The 17,602-nt window shown below is 32.0% G+C and overlaps 1 protein-coding gene across 1 annotated transcript; it reads right to left on the bottom strand.

The window, feature by feature from the left end:
* Positions 1 to 4,353: 4,353 nt before the first annotated feature.
* Positions 4,354 to 5,286, bottom strand: LOC125587790 (21 kDa protein-like). The gene has a single exon (XM_048758966.1). The coding sequence runs from the start codon at positions 5,206 to 5,208 to the stop codon at positions 4,504 to 4,506; it is 705 nt and encodes a 234-aa protein (XP_048614923.1). The 5' UTR covers positions 5,209 to 5,286; the 3' UTR covers positions 4,354 to 4,503.
* Positions 5,287 to 17,602: the final 12,316 nt, after the last annotated feature.

Consider the following 17,602-nt stretch of genomic DNA (forward strand, 5'->3'; position numbering starts at 1 on the left):
GAATGGTGAATGCAGTGCGGGAGAACTGCCTGTGCAGGAGAACTGCACTTGTCCCACTCCTCCATTCGGACACCTAGAGTGTGAATGGTGAGGCAGATCGTTAGCAGATGTCCTGCACATTAGTATTTTTTTTACTGCCACAGCCAATCACAGTTTTTAACTTTTCCAGAAAAGAAAAGCAGGATACCTGTCCAATGGTAACTTTTTTTGTCTTTATCTGTGTAAAAGCAGATGATCTGCATGTCCTTCTACCCTCTCAACTTTTGATGCAGTTCACGGATTCCACCATTTTTTCATCCAATAGAATTTTTTAGTAAAATTAAATTAATTCTGAAAATATTAATAATTCACCACTTATAAATAAAGAGAGTAAGAACATACGTAGTTCCATACTTCTTCGATTAAAAGAGGTTCTAGACAACAAAAAAAATTATGTGCACTACCATTCTTAGAAAAAAAAGTGTTGTAGTTCTTTTATACTAGTACTGTCGTAAGCTTCATTCATTCTTACAGTAAGTTTCATTCATATATATTAATTTGATCACATATATAATACATATATTAATAATTCAAAATATAGTATAGTTAATTGGAAAAAGAATCTTGTGTTGTAGGGTGGGAGATAAAAAACGAAGGTGCAGTAACTTTGTGATGTCTTGTGCCTCAATCATTATTTTCAGCTTAAGGTAAAAATAATTTTAATAATTTTTAATTTTTAATTTAGTTTTATTATATTTACGTAATTATATAAATATAAATATATATATACATATATGTATTAGTTTTTGTCAAATATAATATATTAAAATTGAAAATATAGTATATGAAATTCGAAAACTCTATATGTCTGATATAAATTTTATAGTTTTTTGAACATTTATATTTTAGAGTTTTAATCTATAAAATATGCATGTAAATAAATAATAATTATAATTGAAAATATAGTATAGTTAATTGGAAAAAATTCTTGTGTTGTAGGGTGGAAGATAAAAAAGGTGCTGTAACTTTGTGTTGTCTTGTGTTGTACCTCAATCATTACGAATTACTAGTTCTCACACATACGGTCACCCAAAAAAAATTTTTTAGACAATAAAAATGAAACTCTCGTGTTGTGTTCTGTATTGTGGAAATTAAAACAAAAGTGCAGTAGTTTGTGTTGTGTGTACTGGTTAGGCTGTGTTGTGCAATATTCATTTTGTCTAGCTTAAGGTTATATTATCTTTTATGGAGATCATATGACAAACATTAGAGACAACATTGCCGATATGTTATGGGCAAATCATTAAATTATTTTACCTTTGTTTATGTATTTTTTATTATGTGTTTTGATATTTTGGTGTAATCTTTATTGTTTCAATAAATGATCTGCACTTTTGAACTGCTTTTGCCATTCATAACTTTGAAACATAACTTGTTCTGCTTGATCTGCATCTCTCCTGCATGATCCGCTTGGTCTGCACTTGTCCTGTTTGATCTGCATGATCTGCACCGCTTGATCTGCTTTTACCATTCGGAACCCCAGGCTTCGAATGGTAAAAGCAGTTCAAGCGGGACAGATCAAGCAGATCATGCAGATCAAGCAGGACAAGTGCAGATCAAGCAGGACAAGTGCATATCAAGCAGGACAAGTGCAGATCAAGCGGATCATGCAGGAGAGAACCAGATCAAACCGATCAAATAATTTATTATAACTTATGAATGACAAAATCATTTAAAAACTATATATCATATATTAAAACAATAAAAATGACACCTAGATATCTAAACTATATATCAAATATCTTAGATGTTATAGTATCGCCCGAAATACCTATAAATGTTTTATAAGATGCTTATACTTCTTTTATTTTCTTATTTAAAAAAAAATAAAAATTATATGACAAAAAATAATAAGTAGAAAATAATAATTTTGTATTGTTAAAGTTGTAAATAAAATAAAAATATTATATTCATAAAATTAGATAAATATATTTTTAAAGTTATGTGTTGTAACAAAGTTATTTATTGACCAAACAAAAAAAAAACAGATCAACACTACCAAATGTTGGCGGGAAAGTTATGGAAAAAGCAGGAGATCTGCATGCAGATCTCACCCGCCAACATTTGGTAGTGTTGATCTGTTTTTTTTTGTTTGGTCAATAAATAACTTTGTTAAAACACATAACTTTAAAAATATATTTATCTAATTTTATGAATATAATATTTTTATTTTATTTACAACTTTAACAATACAAAATTATTATTCTCTACTTATTATTTTTTGTCATATAATTTTTAATTTTTTTAAATAAGAAAATAAAAGAAGTATAAGTATCTTATAAAATATTTACAGGTATTTCAGGCGATACTATAACATCTAAGATATTTGTTTAGATATCTAGGTGTCATTTTTATTGTTTTAATATATGATATATAGTTTTTAAATGATTTTGTCATTCATAAGTTATAATAAATTATTTGATCGGTTTGATCTGGTTCTCTCCTGCATGATCCGTTTGATCTGCACTTGTCCTGCTTGATCTGCAATTGTCCTACTTGATCTGCATGATCTGTCCCGCTTGAACTGTTTTTACCATTTGAAGCCTTAGAGTAATCTTATGTTTTCTTATAAACCTATAATCTACTAAAAACTTTATGCATATTATTTATATTCTTGTAAAGAAAAAAATATTTTTTTGAGTTAAAAGGTAAAAAAAATTCTTATAAGAAATATGTACTTGGTTTTATGGTTATGTACTACTTATATCACTGGGAATCTTTGAAAATTTTAATACCAATTAAAATTGTATTCATGATATTTTATGGGAATTTGATGGCATGTTCTACCAAACGAACATTATTATTCAGTGTAGCTTATATAGAACTGCGTAGTTAGATATGAATGCTTTACAATAGACGTGACTTATGTGGTTGAACAATATATTAATCGTTATCTTATAAATTGGAATAGCATGAGACCTAAGTCGGCCAAGTGTGACAGAGTTTCTATTGTGTCCTGTGTGCTATAGCGACAAAGAAATGAGATTGTGGTCAATTTTAGAGGGATCACGGGTTCTTGTTTCATTAACACATACTTCCAACTAAATATAAATGTGTGTATAACTTTGGTTTCTATAATGAATTTCCTTTTTAAAAATGGACCATACGTTTGGGGTTCATATATACTGTACGGCAGCGTAAACAAATTAACTAAAGAACGCAGCGAAATGAAGAAAATGAATGCAGAATAACAATTAATCAAAGAGTGATGGTTCACTTTCTATTTTCTTGTTTAAATATAACCGTGTTGGACGCATAGTCATCTAAAGAGTGCATGAACAGCTAAACTATCGGTTTATAAGATTCATTGCTTTACTAACTAAATTCTCAGCCGTAGGTGCCACTAGTCTCCATGAAACTCAGATCATTATATAATTAAGCCATGAACCAAAACGTATCATTTATTGCTTTTGAGTTTGAATTCATAAACTTTGATACTACTATATATGTTAATGAAGATCTTCCCACAATCATATATATGTACTATTATTGATAATATGCATAAAAGCACTTACGGTTGGTGTATGAAAATTATGAATAATCATATGTACACGAATCTGCGTTTGGTGAACCAAACACTATATTTTATGAACCAAACACTATATTTTATCATTTATATTCTCACACTTGATTGGAAATATATACATGTACTTACGGTAGTGACACAAATATAAATAAAATAAATTCAAAATGGGAGAAAAAAGGTAAGCATATGCATGTGTAACGCATATACATGTTGTAACCCATTGCAATAGCTCTATAGATTGTCGGCCATTGACATATAACGTCCGCGTAGTAGTGGCGGAGTTACAGCGCATGCATACATTCGCCATATTGTATACTTATTTTTGTATCATTACCATTAGATATCAATAATATGCGACTTATTGATTGCTTCAAACTATATATCCAAAACATATATCGTGTGATATAGGTTTAGCTGGTAACTGCTGACTTGCGTTTGAAACCAATCAATTGTGTTTTTAACTCGTTTTAACTTGTTTATTTTCCTAGCATTATTGAAAATCTCTTTTGCCCAGATTCTTCTAAATTCTTGTATTTTTTTCAATATTTTGTTATCAACATTTAAACCACACAATGTCAAATACTTATGTTATCTACCACTGAATTTAAATTGAGATAAAGGCAAATTTATTTTTCAGTTCATATAGTTTTGTACCTTAGAAGTTCTGAAACGATTTATATTTGGTAAAAAGACAAATTAATATAATAAAATTAATCGACTTCTGTAAAATAAAATAATAGACTACTAATAATTTCCACACTTTATTTTAGTAATTTCCACTAACGAAAAGCGTTAACAAGAAGTTATATTCAGCCAATAACAAACAGAATTATCTTATTATACATCTCTATCATGCACGCGTGAGAAACAAAAGCAAAAACAAACCAATAATTTATTTTAAAAGTAAAAAAAAAAGAAGTATATTTGATTAATAATAATCAATGTATCGCGTTATCAACACATCGATTAACTAGGGCCAGCGCATTACTAGTCAACTTCTTGACGCCATCGACCCGAGCGCACACCTCATCTTTCCTTGGCTCATCTTGAACGTCTTTAAACCCGTCTGTACAAGTCTCCTCATTGGTTAAAGCCGCACTAAGCCAAGTCTGCACGTTACTCATCTGAAACCTGAAAGACTCGAGCGAGCCAGTGGTGACCAAATCCCTCATCTGTTTCATAGAGTCTCTCATTTCATCGACTGCGTCTTTGAGGGTCTCGAAGCAGTCATGAAAAACAGCGGCTGCGGTTGGGTGGGGGACACCATCTTCGTGGATTTCAAGGAGAGTAGAGACGTTGGAGAGGTATTTGCCTAACTCGAGAGCCTTGGAGAGAGTGACGGAGATTGCGGCTCGAGCCAAGAGTGCTGGGTCGTTGTGGACGTAGGTTGAGAAGTTTGAGAGAGAGGAGACGCAGACGTCAGGGTATAACGTGGTGTTGCAACTCCTCTGGATGAAATCTGAGTCGTCTGATGGGGATGGGGATGGGGATGGTGATGGTGATGGGGATGGAGAGGGTTGAGAATGGACGGTCAGGATTAGTGGGAGAAGGGTTGCTAAGAAGAAGAAGAAGAGAATTGGTTGATGAAGAGAAGGTTTCTTCATGATTTCTTCTGTTATATGTGTGTTTCTTTTCTGTGACATTGAAGTGTCTCTCTTTTGGGTTGTGGATTTTGTGACTTCAAGTTGATATTTATAGAGAGAAGGTAACACAAATAGCCATCCCTTTTGTGCCGTAAAGCGAAATAACGATTTGACGTTAATACCTAGGGGTGTTAAATCCGGATATCGGTTCGGTTTAGGTTCGTTTTTTTTCGGTTTTCGGTATTTCGGTTAGTAAAATATAACTACCATTCTAAATCTATATTTACTTCGGTTCGGTTCGGTTTATATACCATCGGTTTTCGGTTTATTCGGTTTTATACCAAAAAATAATTATTTAGTTTGATATCATATTATATGAATTTTAGAGTCATATTGTCAACACAGTCATTTATTAAAAATATATTACATGTTCAAATAAATGAATAAAAAAGTAAAAATGCTTCTACCATCAAATAAAATAATCAAATCTATAACTAAAATCAAATCTTGAAATTTTGAAAATAAAAATATGAAACAAAACAGACACATGAAAGAAAAGTTTTACCACTCTTCTATATTTAGTGTTCATTAAAGTTATGCTTTTTCAATTGAACACGAAACTCTGTTTGTTTACAGATAAGAAAAAAGTTGTGAAAATTTTTCATTAATTATTGTCCATGAAATTTATAATCTTCGTATTAATTTAGTGAAGACTAAAATAAAGAAAAAAAATCAAAAGAAGACTTAGAAAATAAGATGTTTGAATTGCGATGTATTGTTATTTAATTATAGTTCAAGTGTTTTACAAATTAATGTTCTTTATTACTATAAAATTATAGTAATAGTTATTAACACAAATTTAACTTATGTAACAAATAGATTTTCATGTATTGTTATAAAATAGATACATATTTACATGTTTCTACTGTTAATCGGTTTTGTTCGGTTTATTCGGTTTAATCGGTTATATACCAAACCATATCCAAATCCTACGGTTTTTATAAAATTATATCCATTCGGTTTATATGGTATATACCAAAACCAAACCATATTGTCTATTTCGGTCCGGTTCGGTTCGGTCCGGTTCGGTTTTACCATATTGAACAGCCCTATTAATACCTTATGAATTTTTTTGATGGGTTTTGGAAAAAGTTGATATTTGTGGCTGTGTCCATATGCATAATGGGCCAGGCTGAAATTGTGTGTATTGCTTTTGTTTGTGAAATAAAAATGCAAGCTCTCTTAAATGGGACGAAAGCTATGAGTAGCATCTAACTTTGTGTTAAACAATTCCGGAGCAAAGATACATACAAACGAGAAAACGACAATGTGTGGATACCAACTGTTCTAGCTAACGGAAATTTATTGGTAATATTCCGGAGAATTCGATCGATATTTTATTTCTTAAAGTAAAGGTTCCAACTTAGAATGTACTGATGATAGATGGCCACCTTTACAAGTTTTCATTGGATGCTTGATATTGCTTGAGATATCTAAGAACCATTGATCTAGCATCCGATGGGTACATAGCCGAATAAGCATATCTAACTGATCTACTTCAGCTATAACTAATAAACTAATATGGAATTAGTGGAATAAAAATAAATGGAATGATACGAATGAAATACAGTAAAAAAATAGAATGAAATTCATGAACGAATTGGTTACATAATAGTTATCTTTGTATTTTATCTAATTATTTTTGGAATTGGTAGAATGACCATTCCATTCTATTCATAGTAAATAGCAAACCTACTATGAAGCAAACCTACAAGCAAGAGGCATGATGACTAACACCAACTGCCCTCACTGCGGAGGCACTGAAACAGGAGTCCATCTTGTCTTCGAATGTCCTTTTGCCCAACAAGTATGGGCCCTAGCCCCCATCAAACCGAACCCGGACTTCACCAGCTCTACCTCAGTTCACAGCGCCCTCACCGCAGCCTCGAGACTGGTCTGTCTTCCCTGGTCTGTCTTCCCCCTTCGGGTATTGCATCTGATTTCTTCTCTTGGCTATGCTGGAATATCTGGACTGCTAGGAATCGGCTTCTCTTCGAGAACAGAACATCGCCAGCCATCTCTATTGTAACAAACGCCTTATGCAATGCGAGGGAATGGATGCTGGCTCAGGATAAAAAACCCGACTCTCCACCACGAGCTTCTTCCTACCTACCATCTATATCCTTTCCACTGGAGACAGCGCTCTGTAACTCTGACGCAGCTTGGACTACAACCACTAAGCGGGCAGGCCTGGGATGGATTCTAGGCAACACCACTACCTCGCCACAAGTGTCGGGCTCCTCTGCTTCTTCTTTTGTCTCGTCACCACTCCTCGCAGAGGCCTTGGCCCTACGGGAAGCAATCCGTGCAGCACACGCTGCTAACCTCCCCAACGTCTGGATGCGATCCGACTCTCAAGTGCTCGTTAGAGCAGTCAACTCGAAGAAATTTCCAATGGAGCTCTATGGAGTTTTAATGGATATCGAGTATCTATCTTCCCGTTTTATGTTTTTTCTGCTTTCCTTTATTCCGCGAGAGCAGAACTCTGCGGCTGACTCGCTAGCTAAATTTGCACTTTGTATTGAACCGGCCACTCTTCAGGCCTGAACCAACCTTCTAATATAAAGTTTGTTGTTGATAAAAAAAAAAGTAAATAGCAAAAAAATATGTGAAATGAATAGAATCAACCATTCCACATCATTGCATTCCAAAAAAATTGGAATACAGTTACAATCTTCATGTCTACCATGATTGTGTCGTATTGATATATACTTATAGGCTGTAACTGGTAAAATAATAAGGAATTGGTGGAATTAAAATAAATAGAATTATAAGAATGGAATACATCAAAAAATGGAATGAAATTCATTATATTCATTCAGAACCAAATTTTTTATGGGATCATTCATCTTTGCATTTTACTTATTTTATTGTGGAATTGATGGAATGAGTATTCTATTTCATTTATGTCAAATGGTGATTTTTTTTTGGAATTAATGAAATAAGTCATTACATTCCAAAAATTAGGTCTGGGTATTCGGGTCATCGGATCGGGTTCAGGTCAGATTTTGTCGGGTCCGGGTCCTTTGGATCTTAGATATTTAGAACCAATAGGTGATTAAAATTTGTCGGTTCGGGTTTGGTTCGGGTCATGTCGGGTCCGGGCCGGTTATGGTCTTAGATAGTTGGACTCAATAGGATAATTAGAAGTTTTCGGTTCGGGTTCGGTTTGGGTCAAGTCTAGAAAAATCCAAAAACACAAAAAAAAACTGAAAATATTTAAATACCCGAAAAATATCTGAAATTTTACCCAAAATCTGACCCGAAGACATGAAAAGTACCCAAAATTTTATCTGATTATCTGAATTATATTTTCTAAAATCTAAAAGTTTACTTGAAACCCATAACCATGCCCCAAAACCCAAATCCAAACCTTAAAAAAATACCCATACTCTAAAAATATACTGAAACGCCCATATATACCTAATATATACTAGAAGTTTTGGGTATTCTGGGTACCCATCAGGTTTTGGATTCGGTTTGGATCGGGTCCAAGACCCGCAGGTCCTCCACAACAAGACCCAGTAGGATAAAAATAGCAGTTCGGTTCCTACCCGAACCGGGATTTTTCGGGTCGGTTTTGGATTGAATCTTCGGATCCGGATAAAATGTCCAGGCCTACTAAAAATCAACAATCCAGTTGCAGTCTTAGATCTCATGGTTTTCAAAATCAGACTTTATAGCTTTTTCAAGTATCACTAAAAACTAACTCGGAAGATCTAGCAATAAATTCCCCTTATCTAAATATGCTGATTCTCTAGCACCCAGTTTCATAATGTAAAATTGCAAATCTATAATAATAAAGGGGACTTTTTTTCTCTCCTTATGAAGCCACATCAACAAAGTGCATAGGGCAAAAGGGGACACCTGTCATCTATTATTTTCGTTGAACAAACATCATTCTTTCTATATGGGCTCAGCACTTCTGTATTTTTATTTGTGTGTTTGTTGGGTTTTTCCATAAAATATCACATGGCCCATCTTTTATTAGGGCTATTCTTATTCTGATCACATACAAACTCCGCTTTTCCTCCTTCACTCTTCGTCTCCTTAACACTCCGGCCATCTTATGTAACTTCAGCCGTTTTGGTGTTACATCCCTTTAATCTCACATTTATTTTGAATCCACTACTCATCCCACTATCTATTAATTAAACATGTTATTACCAGTAAAGGTAACCGTTTGAAGCTCAATAGTATAAATGTGTTTCTTCTATGCGATGAAAAGCCACACTGCTAAGAAATCTCAATCTCCAGACATAGTAAAGCTTCGATTCCAGATTCAGGTTTTGTACTTACCCTAGCATTTCCTCTCACTCATACAAAAAATAAAAAAAAACTCATGGGGTCTCAGAGAGTTATCATCACTTCTCCGTTCATCTTCCGCCAGATCTGCCGCCAGATTCGTAAGCCGACCCTGGGCTCCCGTCTCCTTCCCCAGGTCGATGCGCTGCTTTTTTTTGGGGACATCCTCGGTCGCGTCGCAGGAAATTCAACCTCTTCATCGGCTGCGTAATCGTCTGCTCCAGCTAAAGATGAGGCGAAGAAGACATATGATTGCGGTGGCAAAGGTGTGATCGGAAAGGTTTGTCAGGTCAATGGTGTCATTTTTTATGTGAGATTCGAAGATCAGGAGGGATTACCTCCGATCATGACTTCTCTGGAGGTGCAGGATCATCCCACGAGATTGTTGCCTGAGGTGTCACATCACTCGGGTCAGAATGTCGTCAGGACTATTACCGGCATTAGGAACTTGAGCATCTGAAAATGCATTTAGAGTTCATTGTGCAGCGTTGTTGTAGATGAATATTAACATTTGGAACTTAATTTACACTAAATTGTTCTCCACCACTTGCTGCTTTATTAGCCAATCAAGCTTTTATGGCAGCAGCAGCCATCTGTTCTAAATAATATGTTGATGGTACAAAATATTTCTTACTTTATGTATCAGTCACCAGAAGAGTCAATTGGTTAATCAGATTTTTTTTATGCACCTGTCGATTAGAGTTCTTCACGCTGCATTGTAGGAAAGTAGTCAGTTAGATATATTAATTACTAGTGGTATTCCGGCGCTACGCGCCGGATTCATATGTGTTATTTTCAGATGAATTTACAATTTATTTATGGTCTTAGTAAAGAAAATATGCTCAAAATATGAAAATAAAAATATGTTGAAAGAAAATGATATTTTTTGATCAATTTGATATTGGTTAGCGACCGTAGTATATTATTCTGTTTTGAAGTTGCTTAATTCAAACTAGAATATAATAAGTGGTTGTGACTAATTGTCTGGTGAGAGAACTCATAAGAAAGAAGCATATCGTTATTCATTATTTGGTTGTTTGTGTGAGTTCAAAGTTGTAAGCAGCGTAAGGTGTTATACCTATGTTTTATAGATGGTGAGTTTAAGTTATAAATTTTCTTGGCTTCTTGTAATATTTTGTTTAAAAGACCATTTATTTCAGAAGTGTTTGATTTATTGAATCAATGGTTTGTGATGAATTGATTGTTTGCTTACGTTAGATTTTTAATTTTTATCAAGATTATCTATAAATATTTATATTTTGTGTGGATTTGTAAGAGAGCATCATAATTTTGAATTAGTATTTTACTTATTATGTATGAATCATTATTCTTGTTTATTTATCATGACTTCTTTCTATTGAAATTGTTTGATGGTAAAATATTTAACTTTATTTTGTTGAGTCAAGTTAAATTTCCTAATGAGGTTGTTAAGATGGCTTAATAGAGCTATGTTCTTTTTTTGCTGGATTAGTCTTTAATATATTTTCTGTTAAGTCATCTACTTTTATTTATATTTTATGTGTTTCTTGTCAAAAAAAATTATAATGTGGTTTTCCGTTTAGACTCTGCATATATGTACTATTTTATATAAATATTAAATTTATGCTTGAAATTTTTTAAAAAAATCACATTTATTTTGTGTGTTATATATTTTTTTTTTATTATATCATATTTTATTTTATTTTCTCAACTTTGAATTTTTTAATTTTTTTTGTTATAATTATGTGTTAATTTTGGGTTTTGGGTTGAATCATTTTCTTGTTAATTTTATTTAAACTCGATGAAACTAAAAAGACAATATCATAAACAAATTTTCCACCCTTTTGTTTTTATAAAAGTTTATTTTATTATTGGAATTTTTACATTATTGAATTATATTATGTATTGTCACTAAATTATTATTTGTTGGCTAATTATATATTTTTAAAACTCTGTTGACTAATTTTGCATTAACCTTTTTGTTCTTATAAGAAAAATCAACTCAGTATATATCAATGAACTCTTATTGTTTTAACTTAGATACAAAATTAAAATTATAGTGCTCTCAATTGCATTTAATTATTGTTGTAAATATATAAGGTCGAAATACTGGTTTTGTCCATCATGATGTCACATCTAATATTGTGAAAAATTATACACTTGTTTAGCATAATATTTCTGCCAAAAAATTATATATATTTGTGCCAAAAATACTACAGATATATATTAATCATACAAATAAAATTCTTTTGTGTGATTTTAAATTATACACTTTATTATTATTATTATTATTATTTTGCTAAAAAAATATAACACTTTATTATTTTATGTAATACCAATATAAATAATTATTAATTACAAATATGATTTATTTACATATATAATATTATAATAAAAATAATGAGAAATTCCCTAGGATATACCTAAAAAGGTTTTTGTCAGAAATATAGACCTCAAAAATAAAAATGACCAAAATAGACTTAAATGTTTTATCAAAAGAAGTAAATATACACTTATACTCCTAGGGTTAATTAATCTACACATTAGGGTTTGGAGTTAAGGGGGTGGAGTTTAGGGTTTAAAAATAAAAAAAAATGTTAAAATTTTCAAAATAAAAAATGCTATTTTGGTCATTTTAGTTTTTGAGGTCTATTTTTGTGACAAAACTTTAAAAAAATCTATTTAAGATAATTGCCCAAAAATAATTTTCTATTAAATATTTCTTGATCTGTGAGCAATCTCAGGCTTTCTTTTCCTTGATAAACTGTAATGCAAGATTTATAAGAGATAAAGAACAAAGCAATAGTTTGTAGCTGAAGGCGAGAAGAGTTTTGTAGAAGTTGGAATCTTGTTGATGTGTGTGTTCTCAAGACCGTCAGTGAAGATGAGTGTAGTTGGCGGTTGTTTGTTTTGTTAATGATCATCGTTAAATAACATAAATGTGGTGTTATAAGCTGACGGGAATTTAAATCATTAGAATCATAAGTTACATCGAGTCTAAAGCAGCCAAATGAAAGGAAAAAAGTGAGCTCATATGTTATTACAGAACCAAAAATCATTATCGCAGAAAGCAGAAGAGATCGATTACTAATACTTGTAAAGAAAATCAAGACTGCCAGAGATCTGTGATTCTAAACCCAGCAACTCCACCAGGCCCTCCCATTGCTGCATGTTAAAGTATGAACTAAAAAGGGCAAATACATAAGAAAATATGTTTGGAGTATGACTTGGAGAATATATACTTTGAGACTTTTATTGGACACTGATTTTCCAACATAACAAAACAGCTTTTGACAACCATCACTTTTAGATAGTGCTCGGCCCGGGCTTGCTGAAGCCGAAAAATCCCTGACCCTTTCTCCACATGTTTTCAATGATGCACTTCAGAGATCTAAGCATCATAACTTAGTTTTTTCAGCAACTTTTGAGATAAGAAAACACAAGTGTAAAATATATTTTGAACATGTCAATACTGTTATAAGTTTAGAGTTGGCATTACTAAATTCATATAGATTGCAAATCTCTAGACTCTGCATCAGGAGAAACGTAATAACCATGTGAAGCCTTCAGACAAGATCTTAAGAATTAAAGCAACAATAGAGAATGGTAATAGGTGTAACTTAAATAAGCAACTGATTTTCTTTACCTGGCTGCCAACAGAACAACAGCTCTGATAAGCGTAATCCATGTTTCTCGCAAGATGGTAGATAAGCAGGAGTTATCTGAAAAAATCCAAACATAAAGAATACACAACAGGTACCAACATGGATAAGTTCTCTGCAACTTTAGATTGATATTTTTACAGGAAGAAGGTACATGATAAGTGATAAAAGAAACGGTACCTGACAAGTCAAAGAATGAGAAGAAAGACTTGATCATAGACAACTCTATGGAGCTCTTCCATGTTATTTCCCCCAAATTCGCTGCTAATCATGTGTAAGAACTTCTGCTTCATCGCTTCCATATGTGAATAAGTTCATCATGTGTGACAAAAAGTATTGCCATGGATCCGATAAACAATATTGCATTCTCAACTGAATCAACAACCGCCTTGCCTAGCCGGACTCTTTGAAACACACTGCTAGCGCAACTTGCATCGCTTCATTACACAATGCCAAATTGCTGAGAAAGTTACAGCTTTGGTTAGGATTAAAATCCAATGGCCTCAACTTCACAAAATACGACGACATGTAATCACCACGGAGCTTCTGCTCCGCCTCCTCTGAAACTCCTCTCCGCCTTGGAGTCTGTAATCCGCCATCTTGATTGAATCCTGTCAACATATGAAAACTAAACCGAAGGTATATCAAATGTCTAGATCTCTTAGACTTTATAACTGTTTCTTACGATCTGAATTTTGATTCATTCTTCTGCGTTTGATACTAATTGCTGATCGTCTCGGATGTACAGTAACTGGTTGTTAGAACAAACTATTCTTCTCGATCTCGTTTGAGTTGTGGTGGCCATCGTCGCACCTTGTAACCTTCAGCCTGTTACTGTGGGATGGAAGAGGTCGTTTTAGACGTTACGGGGAGGTGAAAGCCATCTCGAAAGTTTAGTCCGTAAGAAGAAGAGGAACCAGAGGAAAAGGAAACCTAAATATTGACGTCTTTTTCCATTTTGTTTAAGTCCATCTGCAATAAAAAAATTTGTTTACAAAGTCCATCGGCAACAGAAAGCCTAGTACAAACATTGGGAACAAAACGCAATTTCAGCTTGTGTTTAAGAGTGACACGTGTCCAAAAATGTCTCCTCCTCTTTGCTGACGTGGCGGCACGTGGAGAGAGGCAAGTCAACTTTATTTATAAAGATCTTCACTAACAATTCAACCGTAAGGGTTTTTTACCTCTCTCCAACACCCCACCTCTAACCAAAAATCATGAGAAGATATCTAAATCAATTTCACTTCTTTCCTTATGGTTTTAAGAAGGAAACAACACCTGGATGCACATTAGTTTTCTGATCTGAACCCTCAGCTGCCGTGAACGTCTAAGACATTCAGTTATACTTTCAGCATCAAACGGCAACCAAATTGTATTCTACAAACAACCAATAATATTAGGTTGACTGAAAACTGTTAACTAAATTTCAGTGTGTGGTTAACAGTTAACTGATACAAGTAAAATTCTTTCACAGCTTTTACCGGCATTGCAACAAAAGAATTCAAATAACTTGCATGGTTAAGCAGGGAAACGATAGAACAAGCAGCATATATGAACTTTGTTCCCCCATCGAGCAGAAGCTCTCTATACTGATACAATCATTGTAAACATACTCTTCGGATAAAAATTTTGTAACTCATTTTGAAAATTCTAATTAGTTCTTTTCGGTTAACATGATTTATCGATCTTCAAATATGACAATATATACATACTCTATATATATATATATATATATATTCAAACAGTAATGATCAAAAAGTATTAGATTTTTATGTGTGTACCTAACTTAAAATATTTTTTTATTACAGTGAATCGGATATATCATATAAATCAACAATTTAAATAAAAATGTATAAAATAAAAAGTATAACAAACATATAAAAGGAAAAATAACATAAACTAACACAATCAACCGCAATTGTTTTTTTTAATATTATTCTTATTATCATAGTCAAATTAGAAAACCATTTAAAAAAATAAAACAAATTCATTTTCATGAAAAACATTAATGGTCGAACAAGTATATAATCCCTAAATGGAATAATAAAATAGATAGTAATTTAAAAAAACAGTAATATTTAATACTATTTAAACTAAAATTTCAAAAATTTGTTAGATTTGATTATTTGTTCACCCGTAGGACGGGCTACACCCTAGTATATAATAATCTAAATGTTACAAATCATAATACACTAAAAGTATAAAACTCATCATGTCTAAAACATGGTGAAGAGCTCAGGGACGCAAATACTTTTTTTTCGGTCGGGCCAATCGTTCTCTATTGTGTGTATGAGTTCGAAATTAGATATGCTTCTTTAAGATTTTTCATTGTTACCAAGCGGGCATGAGTTTTGGTGCTTTTAGCATTTTGCTGGATCTTATATTTTAAATGATTCCAAGTGGCAATCGTTTCACTCCTTTGATCGTCTCTCTTTCTCCTAGTGTTGGAGATTTGAAGGCTTAAATTATTGTCTTGAAGGACCAAAAGTTAAGAGACACATAGATGATGGAATGTAAACTACTTCCGATGATGGAAACTTTAACTACTTCCACTGACATTAAACCCAAATTAAATTAAAGGCCCTTAGTTAAATTAAACCAAAGTTTAGCAATTTCTTCTTTTCAAACGAATGAAAGGGAGAAAACAAAACGTAATTTTGTCAAAAAGTTTAGCAATTGGTTATACTTTGCTTGCATGAGAAATATTCTCTTTATGTTTTTGAATATTGTAATTTGTTTCCGTACATTGTTGATTTCCCTTAGTTCTAATTTGTTGACCAACATCTATGAATTAGGAAGCACTTTACTTCAAAATATTGCACTAAAAGAAACACACAATTTGACTTTTTATATTCACATCAAAAATTAACAAACTGTAATTATGGATGTATATAGGTCTATAAACAACATGTTTCACCAAATCTAAACTTGCGTAAGGTCTATAACCTTTACTTTTGCTCTCTACTAATAAAACAAACTTTCCATCTGTCTTATGTTTCAGAGCTTCTATTTTGCCTATGGCCTGCATGATTGGACCAGCTTTGATTCATACGTCACTCATTCCGTTGGAGGTTTCATATATTTCAAGATCAACAATATTTATGTTCTTCTATTAAAGACTGCTGTAGAATCTTTAGATCACTAATGAGAAAAATGATCCACAAAAGGATAAAGAGCATTTTCAATTAGCCCCCCTCCCTTTCGAATTTCTCTGTCCTTGTCATGTATTCACACCCTATATTTCAATGTGTTTATATACAGTAAAACATATATAAATTAATACTCGATAAATTAATATTTCTATAAATTAATAAATTTCGCCGGTCCTAACTTAGACCAGTTCAAAATTTGACACAAATCAATAAAACAATAAGATAATATTTAAAAAAAACAAAATACTACGTAAATATATGGTCCCATTAAAATTATAAATTAATAATTTATATGTATACATATTTTATATAAGTAAAAACTTATTATTATAGTATTTATTTTATATTCAAAATTGAATTATATTTATAGTTTCTTAACACTTAATATATTTTTGATTAGATTTAGTAGTATTATTTCTAAAACACACATTTAAGTTCTATGCAATATATATTATATACACCAAATAATATAATGAAATGAATATAAATGTCAAATTTGAAAAATAACAATTATCTTAGAATAAATATATATTAAAATAATAAATCTAAATAAAGAAATTTTTTTAAATTATATTTCTATAAATTAATAAAATTTTAAAATTCTAACATTGTTAATTTATAAAGTTTCTGCTGTGTTTGACAACATCTTCAATTAGCCCCCTTCCCTTTTTTCCGTATTTTTTTTTTTTTTTGAAACATAAAAGACCGTATATTAATTTGTTGACTTCCCAATAAATTTGGCTCTACATTTCTTTTCGGGAAAATGAAAAAAGAAAACAATGTGGAAAATATTGAATGGCGCATTGAACAAGGAAGATTTAAATGCGCCGGCTTTGTAGTTTGTGCAAGTTGCAACATCCCGCGCGTTCCAAGTCAACCTCGTATTCCACGCAAATCGTATCTTAATCAATATGGCTATCTCGTCTCATTTATTCTCTCTCTTCTCGAAAGTAAGATGTTTTAATTTTTTTCCATAAATATAAATTTTCTATATGTTTAAAATATTTTTTTATACTTTTAAAAAACATTAAATAAAAATATTTGAATTGATTAAATTTCATTGGTGAAAAGTTATTAGAAAATGTATAATAAAGTAAAAAAAAAATTAAATTATAAACATTTATTGAATTCTTAATAAACGTGAACACTTTAGAAAATCTTACGTTTAGGAACAGACGTAGTATACTATATGTCAAATTGTCAACGTTTCTTCTCTTCTGTCTCAAATTTATAACATTCCCACTCTTTCATTATAACGGCATTTTTATGGTCATGTAAGTTTGTATGACTCAAGTT

Source organism: Brassica napus, chromosome C5, assembly GCF_020379485.1.
Source record: "Brassica napus cultivar Da-Ae chromosome C5, Da-Ae, whole genome shotgun sequence".
NCBI lineage: Eukaryota > Viridiplantae > Streptophyta > Magnoliopsida > Brassicales > Brassicaceae > Brassica > Brassica napus.